Here is a 19,465-nt window from a genome sequence, read left to right as displayed (position 1 = left end):
CTATTTGCAAGAGTTTTAGAGATAATCTTATATAGACTGCTAATTAAACTAATTGGCCTGAAATCCTTTAGGCTCTCAGCTCCTTCAAGCTTAGGAACCAAGGTTATAAATGAGGAATTAACACCTTTAGGAAGATGACCATACTGATAAAATCTCTCCATCATGCTCATTATGTCTCCAGAGACCATCTCCCACATGTTTTTATAGAACCCCATGTTAAAACCATCCGGACCTGGTGCTTTGTTACTATCACAACTCCAAACAGCTTCTCTAACTTCTTCAAAGGAAAAAGGAAGCTCCAGAGAAATTCTCATTTCACTGCTGATGCAATTAAAAGTCAGACCAGGCATCTCAACCAAGTTTCTACCATTATCAGAATACAATCTTTGAAAATGCTGAAACACTTCATCTCTGATGGTGGTTGGATCTGCAATTCTTCTTGAGCCAGTGACTAGAATAGTAATCATGTTCTTCTTACCTCTAATAGATGCAACTGTATGAAAGTATCTAGTGTTTCTATCTCCTTCCTTAACCCACCTTGCACGAGATTTTTGTCTCCAAATGGACTCTTGAAACTTGCTTAGATACCATAAAGTAGACTGCAAACGTTTATAATTATCTTCTTCAAGGCCCGATAATATCCTCAATTCCTTCAATTTTTCCAATTTGTCAATAGCATCCTCCACTTTCCTCAAATTCTCATCAATATGACCAAAGACACTAACATTCCATTCTCTCAGAGATTGCCTCAGCCTTTTTAACTGGGGAACTATACTGTAGTGTCCCCTTATTGAAATAGAGATTCCAGCCCAAACAGAGCTTAAAAACTGTCTAAATTGAGGATGATCGCACCAGCAATTTAAACATCTAAAGGGCCTAGGACCCCAGTTAAGGTTCATCAAGGAGATATGAAGAGGGCAATGATCTGACAAACCTCTGCAAAGACCTTGAAGAGAAAGATTGGGGAATTTGCCAAGCCAATCAGAATCTATAAAAACCTTGTCAATGCAACTCATTGATGTTGCATGGGATCCGAAATATCTATCATTCATGCCATTTAGCAAATAGTCGTCACACAAGACACATTAATGGTATGAGAGAATCAATATTTAAAAAATATACAATTTTCTTCCAATTTTAATTTATTAAGAATTCTTTCGGTATTATTGGACTGCCCTATACAAGGACTGGATACACATTATGAGACACTAATTGTGAGTACATGAGTCCCCCGTCCCACATGCATCAAACATTTACAAGGCCTTAGGTTCATAGGAGTGATTGCAAACAAATTTCTTGATATGCAAGTAGAAGTTAATAGAAGTGGATGAATATATGATCCATGATATAAATGAAAGTCGAAAAGAATACACACGGTAAATTTCCATTGATATTCTCATAAATTCATGTAGCCGACTCCGAATTTTTAAGACAAAGAGTTTGATGATAATAATGCCAGCTGAATTGTTGGGCTAATAACTCTTTTTTTTGGCAAAGGTTTATCTTGAAATTTTAGCACCAAGCCAATCCATTGTAATTTTATGAGATGGTAATTGTGGGGATTTTTTCTACCCCTGTGGGATCCACACCACACCTAAGGTATTGTCCGCTATGACCACTTGTGCACCGGTTAATCCAGTCTCCTATGGGATATACCAATGTTGTTAAAACCGACCCGAACATCGATCCGGATAAGGGACCGGGTCATTGGTTCACTGGTTCAACTAGTGATCATCATGTTAAAATGTAATTAATTTTGAAAAAAACTAATCCTTCCATCCTAAATTTTAAATCCTACACTAAATACTAAATCCTAAATATTAAAATCTGACTACTAATTAAAGTTATTTTTTTAATAAGTGATTAATTGCATTAAAAGAAGAACATGCAGTTAATTACAAGCTCTTTTCCCATTTTTAGATGGGTGGGGCCAGATAAAGATCAAACTAGGGATTTGCTCAATTTTTTCTTTAACGTCTTTACGTTTTTCTGTCAGCATGCATTGCCATATGGACCACATGCACCAGTTTTCATTGATGCAGAACAGCAGAAGGCAATTTGGATAGGTAATCCCATTCCAATATTTATAGGTGATTTACGAGCTCAAGAATTGCAATTCACATCTACTATTTCATTCTCTTCTTCTTCTTCTTCAGTTTCAAATTTCAATGGGATCTGCGGCCAAAGAAATAGCCAGCGAGCTCTTTCAGCTGATTCGCGTCTACAAGGATGGCTCAGTGGAACGCCTGGAAGGCTCGCCCTATGTGCCACCTTCACCAAACCCAGATCCACAAACTGGTATCTCATCAAAGGACATAACCATCTCTGAAAACCCCAAAGTCTCTGCTCGTCTCTACCTCCCTAAAATCCAACAACATGACCAAAAACTCCCAATCCTAGTCTACTTCCATGGCAGTGCATTTTGCCTTGCATCTGCCTTTTCATTCCTTTACCATCGCTACATGAATCTTCTGGTCTCTCAAGCCAATGTGGTTGTGGTCTCTGTGGAGTATAGGCTGGCTCCGGAGCATCCTTTGCCTGCGGCATATGATGACTGCTGGACTGCTCTTAATTGGGTCGCATCTCATTCTTCTGCAGCCAAAAACGAACCCAATAAGGATCCATGGCTGTTGAACTACGGAGACTTTAACAGGCTTTACATAGGAGGTGACAGTGCTGGTGGTAACATAGCTCATAACATCGCCATGAGAGCAGGATCTGAGAATTTGGAAGACAATGTGAAAATCTTGGGTACTTTGATTTGTCATTCGTATTTCTGGGGCTCAAAACCAGTTGGGTCAGAAAATGATCCCAATAAGTCCAAGCCCTATGTGACTTTGGAATCAAAATCATTCGCTTCAGATCCTAGTTTGGGTCATGAGAAGTCCTTCCCATCTTTGGTTTGGAGCCTTGTGTACTGTAGAAAAAATAGAAACAATTGTAGAGAATAGAGGCAATATTTGGTGTGTATGTATATTGATGAAACATTACAATTACAATCTCATATATATAGGGATCAAACATTACACCCTAAGACAAATGTTCCATAATTTGAGGAGCAATTTATGGAACAAAGGTTCCATAATTTGAGGAGCAAATTGTGGGACAAAGGTTCCATAATTTGTTCCATAATTTGAGGAGCAAATTATGGGACAAAAGTTCCATAATTTGTTCCATAATTTGAGGAGCAAATTATGGAACAAAGGTTCCATAATTTGAGGATATCAATAAGGTCAATAAGGTCAATACTCCCCCTCAAGCTGGATCAAGAGGATTGATTGAGCCAAGCTTGGACAATAATCGGTGAAAATGACCAGAAGACAAAACCTTTGTAAACACATCAGCAAGTTGATCATGACTTCGAGTGTAAACTGTTTGAATAATGTGATTCTGAACTTGATGACGAATAAAATGACAGTCAACTTCAATATGTTTTGTGCGTTCATGAAACACGGGATTAGCAGCAATATGCATAGCAGCTTGATTATCACAAAAAAGAGTCATAGGAAGACTACTTGGAAAACCCAAATCTGCGAGCAAACCCTTAAGCCATATGAGTTCACATGCACCGGAGGCCATTGCACGATATTCAGCTTCAGCACTAGAACGAGCAATCACATGTTGTTTTTTGCTACGCCAAGAAACAAGATTTCCACCAACAAACATACAATAGCCAGTAGTGGACTTTCGATCAAGAGCATTTCCAGCCCAATCAGAATCACTATATCCTGTAATCCGTAGGTGACCGTGCTTAGCTAGAACTATGCCACGACCAATAGAGCCCTTGAGGTAACGTAAGATTCGTTTGACAATGCCCAAATGAAAAAGAGTAGGAGCATGCATGAACTGGCTAACAAGACTTACGCCATAAGCAATGTCAGGCCGAGTAATAGTGAGATAAATGAGCTTACCAACCAACCGTTGGTAATCACTAACTGCTTGTAAAGGTTCACTGGCTGTATCAAGATTTAATTTGCTATCCAGCGGAGTAGATGCTGGCTTTGAATTCATCATTTCGGTTTCCTCTAGCAAATCAAGAATATACTTCCTTTGATTTAGAAATAAACCTTTGCTCGAAACTGCCATTTCAATGCCAAGAAAATAATTTAAGGAACCAAGATCCTTAATAGGAAATCGAGATTGAAGAGTGGTTTTGAGTTGAGAAATATCCTCAATACTGCTCCCAGCAATTATAAGATCATCAACATAAATTAGGATCACCACTATAGCATTGGAAGAACGGCGAATGAACAAAGAAGACTCAGCTGTACTGCAAGAGAAACCAAACTCTTTTAGAACAATACTTAACTTGGCGTGCCAAGCACGTGGAGATTGTTTCAACCCATAGATTGATTTGTGTAGGTGACAAACCAAAGAAGAGTCCGAACTCTGTGGATGTCTTGGAGGTAGTTTCATATAGACTTCTTCTTCAAGATCCCCATGAAGGAAAGCATTTTTGACGTCCATTTGACTCATAGACCATCCACAATTTACGGCAACTGAGAGGAGAGTACGCACTGTATTCATCTTAGCAACAGGAGCAAACGTCTCTTTGTAATCCACACCAAAAGTTTGAGTAAATCCCTGGGCCACAAGGCGAGCTTTATGCCTGTCAATGGTACCATCCGAGTGAAATTTAGTTTTATATACCCAGCGGCTCCCCACTGGTTGTTTTCCAGGAGGAAGTTTAACAACACTCCAAGTCTGATTTTCAGCAAGAGCTTGAAGCTCTTCACCCATAGCTTGTCGCCATATTTCCTGAGAATTTGCTTCCTTGAAATTCTTAGGTTCATGAACAGTAGAAATAGCGGTGAGAAATGCCACATGAGCTGAGGAAAGACGATGATAAGTGACATACTTGGAGAGAGGATGACGAGCAGAAAAAGTTACGTAATCTTGAAGTTTTGTTGGAGGAACGCGGTTTCGAGTAGGATTCCGTCGAACCAATGACTGTGAAACCTCAGGATTATTAGTGGAAGCAAGCACATGCACATCTTGGAGACTCTCAGGTTGTTCAGCTGGAGGATTCTCAACCAGATTTTCAGCTAGCACATTTGGACGGATTTCAGTCTGTATATCTGGAGGATACTCGGCCTGGTGTGGAACAAGCTCAGCAATATTAGGCTTGTGAGGAACCCCTTCAGAAATATTCTCGGATATAGGCAAGGGAAACACGTCCTCTAAATCATCTTGAGAATTTGTATAATAAGGTGTTGCTTCTTCAAACACAACATCTCTGGAGACAAATAATCTTCGAGAATCAGGATGATAACATTTATACCCCTTCTGGGTCGAAGAATACCCCAAAAAAATACACTTAGCAGCTCGGGCATCAAGCTTATCACGATGAGCTGCTTGTATATGCACAAAGCAAGTGCAACCAAATACTTTCAAGTGAGACACATCAATAGTTTTCTCCTGCAAAACTTCAAGGGGAGATTTAAAAGACAACACTCGGCTCGGAAGCCGATTGATGATATAAACTGCTGCTAATACTCCATAAGACCAAAAAACTTTTGGAACATGCATGTGAAGCATCAAAGCACGAGTTTTTTCCAACAAGTCTCTATTTTTACGTTCGGCTACTCCGTTTTGTTGAGGAGTACCAACACAACTAGTCTGATGCACAATGCCATGAGAATATAAATACTGTGTCATAATTTTAGACATGAATTCTGTGCCATTATCAGAACGAAGTGTTTGAATTTTAGAGGAAAATTGAGTTTGAACAAGCATATGAAAATCTTTGAAGATATTCATAACTTCACTTTTTGATCTCAACAAGTACACCCAAGTAACACGTGAGAAATCATCAATAAATGTAACAAAATATTTAAAACCATCAATTGATTCAAGAGTAGGTCCCCAAACATCAGAGTGAACAAGTTCAAACATTCTAGTAGTTCTAGAAGAAGAAGACACAAAAGGTAATCTAGTAGATTTTGACAAATGGCAAATATCACAAGAAAAATGATTGGTATCAACATTTGGCAACAATTTAGTGAGAATATTATCTGAAGGATGTGCTAAACGTTGATGCCAGAGAACATGATCTGCCGAGGAAGAAGGAAAAAATGAGACTTGAGTACTTTTGCTAGGTTGAAAATTTCCGGAGATGTAGTAGAGGCCTTTCAGAAAAAAACCTCTACCAATGATCTTCTTGGTGACAAGGTCCTGAAAAAGTACCGAATGAGGAAGAAATATAGCACAACAATTTAAATCCAAAGTGAGTTTGCTAACCGAAAGTAACTTGACTGGAAAGGATGGAACATATAAAGCTATTGAAGTCACATCTTTAGATAACAATTTAAGTTTACCTTCACCAAGAACAGGAACACCTTTTCCATTGGCAATTGACACATGAGGTGGAGTAGAAAATTTTTTGAAGTCAGACAAATTTGTTAATTTATTTGTCATATGATGGGTGGCACCAGAATCAACAATCCAAAAATCATGCACAATATTAAATTCTATAGCAGTAGAGAGTGCACTGAAAATACCTTCAAAGTTGTCATTGAATTGATGTCCCGAGTCTGCTAAGAACCCAGCAAACTTACCAAGAAGAGCTGTGAAATTAGAGTGTTCTGTACCAGAAACTCCATGTCCTCCCTTCTCTTGAAGATAGGTTGCAAATTCATTTATAAGAGAAATTGGATTTGAGGTGTAATTTACCATATCTCCATGTAATGTTTTTGCAACATGGACTCTTGGTTTAGAAAGTCCCTTATCCTTAGCAAACTTTGGTTTCAATTCTGGATGGAGAACCCAACACCGTTCAACTAGATGTCCCAGATGATGACAATGTTGGCATTTTAAATCCGGTCGCTTGCCTTTGTATGATGCATAAGCACGAGACTCAGAAAGGTTAGGCCTTGCTTCCACATTCATGACTTTCCTTCTTAATTCTTCTCTCTGAATCATGGAGATGACAGAAGCAAGCGATGGAAGTTCTGGAGACATGAGAACTCGGCTGCGGAGATCTTCATATTCAGGTCCAAGACTTGCTAACAACTGAAATATTTTGTCCTCCATTACACGATTGCGAAGAATCGTGGCATCAACTGTGTGAGGACGATACAACTCAAGTTCGTTCCACATCTTTTTAAGACAGCTAAGCAATTGAACAAAAGGTTTTCCGGCTTGTTGAAGATTCACAATATCTCGCTGAAGTTCAAAAATTCTGGCAGAATTATTTTGTTGGCCATACATATCACGAATTGCCGACCACAAGATAGAAGCAGACTCTGAGTAACTAAAGATCTCTGCAAGAGAAGAATCCATGGAATTAAGAATCCATGACCGCACCAATTGGTCTTTTGATAACCATGCTCCATAATCTGGAGATTTTTCATCAGGAGAAGGAATCTTTTCATCAATAAAATCGAGTTTAGATCTTCCACCAAGAGCCAGTGTAATAGATCTGGACCATGGAAGATAATTAAACTCATTAAGAAGCACAGAGCACAACCGTTGATTTGGATTGGACTCTAACTCAGGAGCACTTGAAGCACCTGTAGAATACGACTTTGCGCCAGAGAAGATAGAATCGTCGTTTGCCATAATTGTTGAGCAAACAAGAACTTAAACAAGACAATAAACCTCCTCTGATACCATGTAGAAAAAATAGAAACAATTGTAGAGAATAGAGGCAATATTTGGTGTGTATGTATATTGATGAAACATTACAATTACAATCTCATATATATAGGGATCAAACATTACACCCTAAGACAAATGTTCCATAATTTGAGGAGCAATTTATGGAACAAAGGTTCCATAATTTGAGGAGCAAATTGTGGGACAAAGGTTCCATAATTTGTTCCATAATTTGAGGAGCAAATTATGGGACAAAAGTTCCATAATTTGTTCCATAATTTGAGGAGCAAATTATGGAACAAAGGTTCCATAATTTGAGGATATCAATAAGGTCAATAAGGTCAATATGTACCCATCAGCGCCTGGAGGGCTCGATAATCCGATGCTGAATCCGGAGGGTCCTGAGGCGCCGAGCTTGGCAGGGCTGGGGTGTTCGAGGTTGTTGATTGTTGTGGCCGGAGAAGATGAACTGAGAGACAGAGGTGTTCGATACCATGAATTGGTGAAAGAGAGTGGTTGGAAAGGTGAATCGGATTTCCATGAAGACGAGGGAGAGGTTCATGGATTTCATGCCCTTAATCCTGATACTGTGAAAGCTAAGAACCTTATCAAACGCATCGCTTCTTTTCTCAAGTGATTATTGTTAAGGTGCCGTTCCTTAAGCTGCCATTAGGTCGCTAATAGCCTTATCACCTTGCTAAATCCTAATAATAAACGTTTTTTTCCTTTTTTTTAATAAGCAATGTTTATTCGGTTTAAATCTTTATTCTAAGCCATTTATGTATTTGAAAAAAAATATGCTCTGTCATCTCTAAGGGGTTGTGTGGGGTTTTTTTGGGTCTACAGACTCATCCAACCCACACCTAGGTATTGTGCAATCCGAGTTAGGCAAGGTCGCGACTTTTGTCCACGCCTCTACGGCCCATCAATTTCCTACGCATTTATTTCAAAATAATTTAATATCCTCGCCTCTCTCACTCCTAAAACTCATGACTTCTTAGAGTTTGGAGAGTGAGTACCCAACTTACAATTTAGTCTAGATACGACCCATCAATTCCCTATGCATTTATTTGAGGATAATTTAATATCCTCATCTCCCTGGTCATTGCTAGAACTCATGACTCCTTAGAGTTGGGAGAGTGAATACCCAACTTACCATCTAGTCATGGGCCGTAGAGGCATGGACTAGAGTCGCGATCTCGCCTAGCTCGGAATGCACAATACCTGACTGTGGATTGGATGGCTCCTCAAACCCAAAAAAATCTCCCACAGGGGCTATCATAGCACAATAATTATAAAGATCCAGCAAAAAATGTCACATCCATCTCAGAGAATATGTGGCTTGGCTAACATGCAAGTGAAGTGGGATCACTTCATCTCTCTTTCAACCTAGTGTTCACACCTTCACTGTCACTCTCTCAGAATCGCACTAAAAACTCTCGACTCTCTCACACACATTGTTGTCGATTCACTTTATTATATTTGGTTCGGACATATTCTAGACTCTTTTTATGTTCGTAAATTTTCATACACAATCCCTCATTTTTGCATCAGCGTTCGTCCGTTAATCGATTCTCTATTTTACTCGGTCAAATATCAACTGTTGACAATTTATAATATCTTTATTCAACAATTGTATCAGGCTCCTAATTCAATTTTCATATAATTAAAATATTAGTTTCTTTGCCCTTTACGAATCATTTTTTTATATTATTTAATTTTAAGGAAAAATGAAATTATTTAGAAATTACATAATAACTTATAACTTATATATTAAAAATAATTAAAAATATGAAGTATTGGGTATGAAATTGTGAGATCCAAACTCTATTGCAAAACACAATTTGTCCAAATCTTTGAGTTTCTATTATAGATATTTGCATCAATTTATAGACGATCTGATGCAACTCAAACTTGAGCCACCATATTAGACTATTAGTAATCTTTGAGTTTCTATTATAGATATTATAAATTGCAAATCACACATGCACAACAAATCACATATGGGCTATGGCACACAAATACATAAATATTCATTACATGACTCCATACGTTTATTACATACACAGGTACAAATCATGTTTCTGATTTTCATGTCAAAAACAAAACGTAAATAACAAGTCAAAAGGCTCACCATAGACTTACAATAGCATACCTTAAAAGAAAAGGGTATTCATAACGTATGACATTATGAGTATGATTCATTACATCAAACCACAACATGACATGTGTTATGAACACTCTCTCAACTAATTTTTTAAACTTATAATACGTATCTTTTGTATATTTCAATGCACATTTTCATCCTTATCTAGTGTCCTAAGGGCACACATTAATGATGTGAAAGAATCAATATTTAAAAAATATACAATTTTCTTCCAATTTTAATTTATTAAGAATTCTTTCGGTATTATTGGACTGTCCTATACAAGGACTGGATGCACATTATGAGACATCAATTATGAGTACATGAGTCCCTTGTCCCACATGTTCCAAGCCAATCCATTATAATTTTATGAGATGGTAATTGTGGGGATTTTTTCTGTCTCTGTGGGATCCACAACACACCACATCCAAAAAATATGTATGCAATATTGACATTTAACAATGTAATAACGATATATTATATTGATATATTTTGATAAGTGATAACTGATAATTGATATACATGTATTGATATTATCATATTATATGTAAAATAATGAAATACATATAATGAAATTACAAAAAGAATTCAATATTTTGTAGGCATTTAATTCTAAAAAATAACCTCTCCAGTTCATATAAAATCGGCCAACTCACTGAGTTTTCAGTCTGACCGTCCAGTTTTATCGATTTTCATTGGGTCACATACTCACATGCTCAAAAGTAATATTGACAGAACCATGCTGGCTTGGCGATTGGATCATCGGGTTTTTGGTCTGACCGGTCGGCACTGTCCAGTTCTCACAAAACTGAGGTAGACTGGCCTGCAAACATACCAACCTCACAGATTTATTACAAGATAATATTCAATTATCAAGAGGTCATGAGTTTTAACTGTGAGGAATGTGGGATAATTTTTTCAGGAAAGTAATCCCAGTCAAATAAAGTCAGCTAGCATACTTTATTATAGTTTATATAAGAGCTCCTTAATTCCTATTCGACCAATCAATTGCATTATTGGCCGGCCAATAAGTATATCAACCTCACGAATTTATTACAGGATAATATTTAATTATCAATAGATCATGGGTTTTAATAGTGAGGAAGGCGGGATAATTTTTTTTTTAAAAAAAAACACAATTCAGGAAGGTAATCCCAGTCAAATAAAGTCAGCTAGCATACTTTATAGTAGTTTTGTATAAGAGCTCCTCAATTGCTATTCGACCACTCAATTGTATTATTCGCTCTCTCTTTTTTTCTTTTCTTTTTTTGGAGATACTTCATTCCCTCCTCCAGTTCCGATGGGCTCCTCAGCCAAAGTAGTAGCCAGAGAGCTCACTCATTTGGTTCTCGTATACACCGATGGTTCAGTGGAACGTATTCCAGACCCGCCCTACGTTCCACCATCAGCAAACCCAGGTCCAAGAACAGGAGTCTCGTCCAAGGACATAACCATATCTGAAAATCCCAAAATTTCCGCTCGTCTCTACCTCCCAAAAACCCAACAACAAGACCAAAAACTCCCAATCTTGGTCTACTTCCATGGTGGTGCATTTTGCCTTGGATCCGCCTTCACATTTGTTTAACATCGTAACATCAGCCGTTTAGTCTCTGAAGCCAAAGTTGTTGCAATCTCTGTTGAGTACAGGCTAGCCCCAGAGGACCCTGTCCCTGCAGCTTACGAGGATTCTTGGGTTGCGCTCAATTGGGTTGCAGCTCACTCCAGACCCCGGAACGAGCACAATCAGGATCCATGGGTATCGAATTATGGTGATTTTGATAGACTTTACATAGGAGGTGATAGTGCTGGTGGTAATATAGCTCATAACATCGCCATGAGAGCGGGATCTGAGAATTTGGAAGGCAATGTCAAAATCTTGGGTGCTTTTATTTCTCATCCTTTTTTCTGGGGCTCAAAACCAATTGGGTCGGAAAATGATCCTAATAAACCCAAGCCATGTGGGTCTTTTGATTCCCAAACAATTGGGACAGAACCTGGTGTTGATCATGATAAGACCTTCCCAGCTTTGGTTTGGGACTTTGTGTACCCATCAGCTCCTGGAGGTCTTGACAATCCAATGCTCAATCCTGAGGGTCTCGGGGCACCGAGCCTGGTGGGGCTTGGGTGTTGGAGGTTGATGATCTGTGTGGCTGCGGAAGATGAACTGAGAGACAGAGGTGTTCGGAACTATGAATTATTGGTGAAGGAGAGTGGTTGGAAAGGTGAATTGGAGTTCCATGAAGATGAGGGAGTGGGTCATGGATTTTACGTCATGGATCCAGAGACTGTGAAAGCTAAGAACATGTTCAAGCGATTGGCTTCGTTTCTCAAGTAGTTTTAAGTGTTGGCAGGATAAAACTATGTATGAGCTTCCCAGTAATCCAATAAATAAGCATTCTATTTTCTGGTTTTGGTATTTTAAATTAAAAGGAATGATTGTATTGACTATTTGTATTGTACATCTCAAAAGTCAAGGGCTCATGCATGGGTTCAATTCACCTTGTATGAGCGCTATATACACTCCATGATTTACTGTGTATATTCTAAAATCTCGTCAAAATGTCTAATCTTTAAACACTCTAATATATATATATATATATATATGATAAGCGTTATATAAACTCCATGATTCACTAACTATTAAGTACACTCTAAAATCTCGTCAAAATGTCTAATATTTAAACACTCTACTGTTCCTACCATATGAGCCCCAAATCATTCCCACCTTCTTCTTCCATGAAACCCTAAAAACCCAAATCAAAAACCTTAAAAAAATCCAAACTCACATGCCAAGAAGCTTTCCCATATGGTTGGGGCACTGGTGGTAGTGGGAGTGGTGGTTGCAACAATAGTGGCTGGGGACAAGATAGTGGGGGTGGCATCCATGAAGAAAATGGGATCACTTATTATGGACACGTTGAGAATGATTCTGATCTAGTTCATGATATATTAGAAGTAGAAGGCGCATCAATTCTAATTGGATAATGATGGAGTGACATTGCAAATTTGCATCAATTCTAATTCGAGATAAGGTAGTGGTGGGAGGAAGGGAAAGGTGGGGTGGAGTTTTTGAGATTTGTACCATTCCTCTTTTTTATTTCTACTCAATAGACAACTAGTGCCCTTTCAATTCATCAAGAAAATACTCATAGGCCCCTCAAAGCTCTATCAAATTGCATCTTCGCTAAAAAAAATAAAAATGATTAATCAGCGATACATCTCTAAAATCAAATTTTTATTCTAATAGGTTCACTCTAATTTTTTCATGCCATACGATTCATACGTGGATGAGATTTAGGGGGCCCCTTGACTACTCCTCTGCAGCATGATTAATTACCTTAAGTGGGTGAATGAACAATAATTGATATTTTCTCAATATGTAGAGATATATATTGAAATTTATCCGCACTAAATGTACCTATATTATTTTATTTGCATTATCTATTGGGGTTTTTTATGGTTGGTATATATTGAAATTTATCTGTATTAAATTTATACTGATAAATTATACACACTACACATAAATTATATGTATTGTACATAAATTATATACTTTGTAGATAAATAGTTGTTATACACTATAGATAAATTATATGTTGTGATGCAGTGCAGATAAATTCATTAGAGTGCATAAAAATTATATGTAGATAAATTTATATGTAATATAAATAAATTAAATTTATTTGAGAGATTTTTTTCGTCTCCGAATATATCGATGAATGATATTGTTTGAAAGAGTTTTTCACGTTGATTTAGAATATATAATTTTTTTTCAAAATTCGTTGTATTTTGAGAGATAAATCGGTTTAAAGTTTGGTTTTAATAAAAAATTCAAAACCAATGATATTAATTATGTGCACATTTGTTGGAGCAAAATTGGGAGAGAAAGTGGTTGATCTTTTTTAAGTAATTCTGTGAAATACAGTAGGGCATATAGGTAATTTAAAAAGTTTGCGTTGTTATTCGGGTGTCCTTTTTCGAAAAATTGTTCTTCGCAGTTTGTTGCCTCATCTAAGTTCAGTTCATTTATTTCAATCAGTGTATTGCTTTTGTATCCTCGTTTCACTTCCTCTACAATTTCCCGAGAACCAAACAGAAAATTTTTCTCTCTTTCCAATGGCATCTCCAGCCGAAGAAGTGGTAAAGGCGTTCTCTGCTTATATCCGTTTCTACAATGATGGTTCAGTAACTCGCCTCCAAAACTCGACATACACGCCACCATCACCAACCCCAGATCCAGTTACTGGTGTGACATCAAAGGACATAACCATCTCTGAAAACCCCAAAATCTCTGCTCGTCTCTACCTCCCTCAACTCGAACAACAATCCCAAAAGCTCCCAATCTTTGTCTATTTCCATGGAAGTGGGTTTTGCATTGAATCTCCATTTTCATTACTTCATCATCTTCACATCAATCTTCTGGTCTCTCAAGCCAATGTTGTTGCGCTCTCTGTTGCGTACAGGCTGGCTCCGGAGCATCCTCTGCCTGCGGCGTACGAGGACAGCTGGGCTGCTCTCAATTGGGTCGCATCTCACTCAAATTCAGCCCAAAACAAGACCAATAAAGATTCATGGTTGTTGAATTACGGCGATTTTGGCAGGGTTTATATAGGAGGTGATAGTGCTGGTGGTAATATAGCTCATAACATGGCAATGAGATCAGCATCTGAGAACTTGGAAAACAATGTGAAAATCTTGGGTGCTTTTCTTGGGCATCCTTATTTTTGGGGATCAAAACCGATCGGGTCGGAAAATGATCCTAGTAAGCGCAAGCTGTATGTGATCGGGTCAGAAACATTTGCCTCAGATCCTGCTTTGGGTCATGAGAAGACTTTCCCATCTTTGCTTTGGAGCTTTGTTTACCCATCAGCGCCTGGAGGCCTTGATAATCCGATGCTGAATCCGGAGGGTCCCGGGGCGCCGAGCCTGGCGAGGCTGGGGTGTTCGAGGTTGCTGATTGTTGTGGCTGGGAAGGATGAACTGAGAGACAGAGGAGTGAGGTATAGTGAATTGGTGAAAGAGAGTGGTTGGAAAGGTGAATTGGAGTTTCATGAAGATGAGGGAGAGGATCATGGATTTTATGTTACGAAACCTGAGACTCTGAAAGCTAAGAACCTGATCAAACGTCTGATTTCTTTTCTCAAGTGATTAGTGTAAATCAGAGGTTCTGTACTTGGATGCCGTGGTTAATATGCGGCGGTTACAGACCTACGGTGGACGGCAGGAGAACGGCAAAGCTTCTTCCAGTCCAGTAGTAAGGTATTGTAGCCATTTACGTATATTATGAAAATTGGTTGTGGAATTAAATGGTTTTGCTGCCAAATCAAGATCTAAATGGTCCAGACTCCAGACAACTTTTCTTCTACAAGGACATGAAGATGTGGTAGAGAAACTCCGATGGTTCAGAGGACGCTAATAATACAAAAAGACTTGGATCGAATCGAATGCCTCTCGTAAATACATTTGCATATCTTGATTTTCATGTCAAAAACAAAACGTAAATAACAAGTCGAAAGGCTCACCATAAACTTACAATAGCATACCCTAAAAGAAAAAGATATTGATAACGTATGACCAAATGAGTATGATTCACTACATCAAATCACAATGTGATATGTGTGATGAGCATTCTCTCAATTAATTTTTTAAACAAGTACAAACACAATATACGACACACCACCAGATCAAACACAATATACGACACACCACCAGATCAAGCCTATGAAAGTACAGGTGTCAACAGGCCCCACGCAAGAGGCACAAATCAAGCCCACGCAGGAGCAAAACTATCAAGCCCACGTAGGGGCAGACGAAGCCCACACACCTCCTTGTAAATATTCGGAGGAGGTGAGACTAGAACCCATGACCTCAGTCAGGGACATGCAAAGTCATTGCCACTCAACCAATGGCTCATTTGCTAATTTTTTAAACTTAAAATACATATTTTTTTCATATTTCAATATGCACATTTTCATCTTTATCTAGTGTCCTATGCGCGCACACATTAATGGATGAAAGAATCAATATTTAAAAAAATACAATTTTCTTCCAATTTTAATTTATTAAGAATTCTTTCGGTATTATTGGACTGTCCTATACAAGGACTGGATACACATTATGAGACACTAATTGTAAGTACATGAGTGCCCCGTCCCACATGCATCGAACATTTACAAGGCCTTAGGTTCATGGGAGTGCATGCAAAATTTTTTCTTGATATGCAAGTTGAAGTTAATAGAAGTGGATGAATATATGATCCATGATATAAATGAATGTAGAAATGAATACATGAGGTATATTTCCATTGATATTTACATAAATTCATGTAGCCGACCCTGAATTTTTGAGACAAAGAGTTTGATGATAATGATGCGAGCTGAATTGTTGGGTTAATAACTCTTGTTTTTGGCAAAGGTTTATCTCGAAAATTTAGCACGAAACCAATCCATTATAATTTTATGAGATGGTAATTGTGGGGATTTTTTCTGTCCCTGTGGGATCCACACCACACCCAAGGTATTGTCCGCTACGGTCACTTGTGCACCGGTTAGTCCAGTCTCCTATGGGATAGACCAATGTTGTTAAAATCAACCCGAACATCGAACCGTGTAAGAGACCAGGTCACTAGTTCAACCAATGGGTCAACGGTTTAACAACAGATTCACTTAATAAATTAAAAAATATATTATAATTAAACTTAATACTAAAAAATAAAAATAAAAACCAAAATAATCAAATACGATCATCAAAAAATATATATGTAATATAGACATTTAATAATGTAATAACAATATATTATATTAACATATTGATTATATTGATATAGTTTGATAAGTGATAATTGATATACATATATTGATATTATCATATTATATGGAAAAAAAATGAAATACATATAATGAAATTACAAAAAGAATTCAATATTTTGTAGGCATTTAATTCTAAAACATAACCTCTATGGTTCATATAATACCGATCGACTCACCAAGTTTTTAGTCTGACCGTCGAGTTTTATCGATTTTCATTGGGTCACAAACTCATATGCTCAAACAGTAATATTGATAGAACCATGCCAGCTTGGCGGTTGGGTCACTGGGTTTTTGGTCCAACCAGTCGGCAAGGTCTAGTGGGATAGACCGACCAGCAAGCACACCAACCTCACAGATTTATTACAGGATAATATTCAATTATCAAGAGGTCATGAGTTTTAGCAATAAGGAAGGTGGGATAATTTTTTTAGGAAAGTAATCCCAGTCAAATAAAGTCAGCTAGCATACTTTATTATAGTTTATATAAGAGCTCCTCAATTCCTCTTCGACCAATCAATTACATTATTAGCCGGCCAATAAACATATCAACCTCATAAATTTATTACAGATAATATTAATTTATCAAGAGATCATGAGTTCTATGCCGTATTTGCTTTGTAATCCACCTTTTAGTGGCACGAGTGGCTATTCGTAGGCCTCCTAACAGTGAGGAATGGGATAATTTTTTTTTTAAAAAAAAACACAATTCAGGAAGGTGATCCCAGTCAAATAAAGTCAGCTAGCATACTTTATAGTAGTTTTGTATAAGAGCTCCTCAATTGCTATTCGACCACTCAATTGTATTATTCGCTCTCTCTTTTTTTCTTTTCTTTTTTTGGAGAAACTTCATTTCCGATGGGCTCCTCAGTCAAAGTAGTAGCCAGAGAGCTCACCCATTTGGTTCGCGTATACACCGATGGTTCAGTGGAACGTATTCCAGACCCGCCCTTCGTTCCACCATCAGCAAACCCAGATCCAGCAACAGGAGTCTCGTTCAAGGACATAACCATCTCTGAAAATCCCAAAATCTCCGCTCGTCTCTACCTCCCAAAAACCCAACAACAAGACCAGAAACTCCCAATCTTGGTCTACTTCCATGGTGGTGCATTTTGCCTTGGATCCGCCTTCACATTTGTTGAACATCGTAACATCAGCCGTTTAGTCTCGGAAGCCAAAGTTGTTGCAATCTCTGTTGAGTACAGACTAGCCCCAGAGGACCCTGTCCCTGCAGCTTACGAGGATTCTTGGGTCGCGCTCAATTGGGTTGCAGCTCACTCCAAACCCCGGAACGAGCACAATCAGGATCCATGGCTATCGAATTATGGTGATTTTGATAGACTTTACATAGGAGGTGAGAGTGCTGGTGGTAATATAGTTCATAACATCGCCATGAGAGTGGGATCTGAGAATTTGAAAGGCAATGTCAAAATCTTGGGGGCTTTTATTTCTCATCCTTATTTCTGGGGCTCAAAGGCAATAGGGTCGGAAAATGATCCTAACAAGCCCAAGCCATATGGGTCTTTTGATTCCCAAACAATTGGGACAGAACCAGGTGTTGATCATGATAAGACCTTCCCAGCTTTGGTTTGGGACTTTGTGTACCCATCAGCTCCTGGAGGTCTTGACAATCCAATGCTCAATCCTGAGGGTCTCGGGGCACCAAGCCTGGCGGAGCTTGGGTGTTGGAGGTTGATGATCTGTGTGGCTGCGGAAGATGAACTGAGAGACAGAGGTGTTCGGTACTATGAATTGGTGAAGGAGAGTGGTTGGAAAGGTGAATTGGAGTTCCATGAAGATGAAGGAGTGGGTCATGGATTTTACGTTATGGATCCTGAGACTGCGAAAGCTAAGAACATGTACAAGCGATTGGCTTCGTTTCTCAAGTAGTTAAGTGTTGGCAGGATAAAACTATAAGCTTTCCAGTAATCCAATAAATAAGCATTTTATTTTTTGGTTTTCGTATTTTAAATTAAAAGGAATGATTGTATTTGTACATCTCAAAACTCATGGGCTCATGCATGGGTTCAATTCACCTTGTCCAACATGAGCTCGTGTGTATATGATGAGGGCTATATACACTCCATGATTTACTATGAACACTCTAAAATCTCGTCAAAATGTCTCATCTTTAAACACTCCAATATATGCATATTTACTATGAACACTCTAAAATCTCGTCAAGATGTCTCATCTTTAAACACTCCAATATATGCATAGGTTCAATTCACCTAAACCACATATATATATATATATATATGAGCGTTATATACACCTCATGATTTATTAAATACACTCCAAAATCTCGTCAAAATGTTTAATCTTTAAACACTCCACTGTTCCTACCATATGAGCCCCAAATCCTTCCTACCTTCTTCTTCCATGAAACCCTAAAAACTCAAATCAGAAACCCTAAAAAATCCAAATTCACATGGTGATGATGAAGATGGTGGTGAAGTTGGTGGTGAAGTGAATGCGATTCAGACAGCAAGTATCATTCTATATCCATTGTTTATTTTCTTTCTTCAGAAATTTAAATGGGGCACTGCCATCTCGGTCAAAACTACTTCAATGATCTGTTCTCGCTGCGGATTTTCCAATATCATCATCTTCATCATCACCACCTTCACAGCAAGGATGAAAGATTTGGGTGGACCAAACTCTCAAGTGCTAAGGTTCAAAAGTCTCTAGGCAGAGAAGCTTTCCCATATGGTTGGGCCACTGGTGGTAGTGGGAGTGGTGGTGGCAACAATACTGGCTGGGGACAAGATAGTGGTGATGTGGGGTTGGCAGCCATGAAAAAAATGGGATAACTTATCATGGACTCGTTGAGAATAATTCTGATCTAATTCATGGTTTATTAGAAGTAGAAGGCGCTCTGGTGGGATCCTCACGGACAAAAAAAGATTACAGTCAA

The 19,465-nt window shown here is 38.2% G+C and overlaps 4 protein-coding genes across 5 annotated transcripts; all 4 read left to right on the top strand.

The window, feature by feature from the left end:
* The first annotated feature begins 2,084 nt into the window (after positions 1-2,084).
* Positions 2,085-8,327, top strand: LOC120002446 (2-hydroxyisoflavanone dehydratase-like). The gene is made up of 2 exons (XM_038851229.1): positions 2,085-2,912; positions 7,937-8,327. The coding sequence occupies exons 1-2, from the start codon at positions 2,169-2,171 to the stop codon at positions 8,231-8,233; spliced, it is 1,041 nt and encodes a 346-aa protein (XP_038707157.1). The 5' UTR covers positions 2,085-2,168; the 3' UTR covers positions 8,234-8,327.
* Positions 8,328-10,949: 2,622 nt separating this feature from the next.
* On the top strand, positions 10,950-18,644 carry LOC120008515 (2-hydroxyisoflavanone dehydratase-like). Of its 2 annotated transcripts, none has more exons than XM_038858969.1 (2): positions 10,950-11,087; positions 17,452-18,644. In XM_038858969.1, the coding sequence occupies exons 1-2, from the start codon at positions 11,043-11,045 to the stop codon at positions 18,436-18,438; spliced, it is 1,032 nt and encodes a 343-aa protein (XP_038714897.1). In that variant the 5' UTR covers positions 10,950-11,042; the 3' UTR covers positions 18,439-18,644. The 2 variants fall into 2 exon arrangements, with proteins under 2 accessions (XP_038714897.1, XP_038714829.1); XM_038858901.1 differs by having other exon boundaries at positions 10,967-11,060; positions 17,425-18,644.
* On the top strand, positions 11,081-12,145 carry LOC120008722 (2-hydroxyisoflavanone dehydratase-like). The gene has a single exon (XM_038859117.1). The coding sequence runs from the start codon at positions 11,577-11,579 to the stop codon at positions 12,075-12,077; it is 501 nt and encodes a 166-aa protein (XP_038715045.1). The 5' UTR covers positions 11,081-11,576; the 3' UTR covers positions 12,078-12,145.
* On the top strand, positions 13,758-15,182 carry LOC120008649 (2-hydroxyisoflavanone dehydratase-like). Its single transcript, XM_038859064.1, has one exon. It carries the CDS (start codon positions 13,859-13,861, stop codon positions 14,888-14,890), a length of 1,032 nt encoding a protein of 343 aa, XP_038714992.1. The 5' UTR covers positions 13,758-13,858; the 3' UTR covers positions 14,891-15,182.
* Positions 18,645-19,465: the final 821 nt, after the last annotated feature.

This window comes from Tripterygium wilfordii, chromosome 1, assembly GCF_013401445.1.
Source record: "Tripterygium wilfordii isolate XIE 37 chromosome 1, ASM1340144v1, whole genome shotgun sequence".
Taxonomy (NCBI): Eukaryota; Viridiplantae; Streptophyta; class Magnoliopsida; order Celastrales; family Celastraceae; genus Tripterygium; species Tripterygium wilfordii.
This window is presented reverse-complemented; position numbering and strand designations above follow the sequence as displayed.

Coding starts and splice junctions, on each gene's coding strand:
- LOC120008649 (XM_038859064.1), top strand. CDS start 13,859: ATGGCATCTCCAGCCGAAGAAGTGGTAAAGGCGTTCTCTGCTTATATC.
- LOC120008722 (XM_038859117.1), top strand. CDS start 11,577: ATGAGAGCGGGATCTGAGAATTTGGAAGGCAATGTCAAAATCTTGGGT.
- LOC120008515 (XM_038858969.1), top strand. CDS start 11,043: ATGGGCTCCTCAGCCAAAGTAGTAGCCAGAGAGCTCACTCATTTG. Junction 11,088..17,451: donor CCAGAGAGCTCACTCATTTG/GTTCTCGTATAC, acceptor CTCACCCATTTG/GTTCGCGTATACACCGATGG.
- LOC120002446 (XM_038851229.1), top strand. CDS start 2,169: ATGGGATCTGCGGCCAAAGAAATAGCCAGCGAGCTCTTTCAGCTGATT. Junction 2,913..7,936: donor CATCTTTGGTTTGGAGCCTT/GTGTACTGTAGA, acceptor AAGGTCAATAAG/GTCAATATGTACCCATCAGC.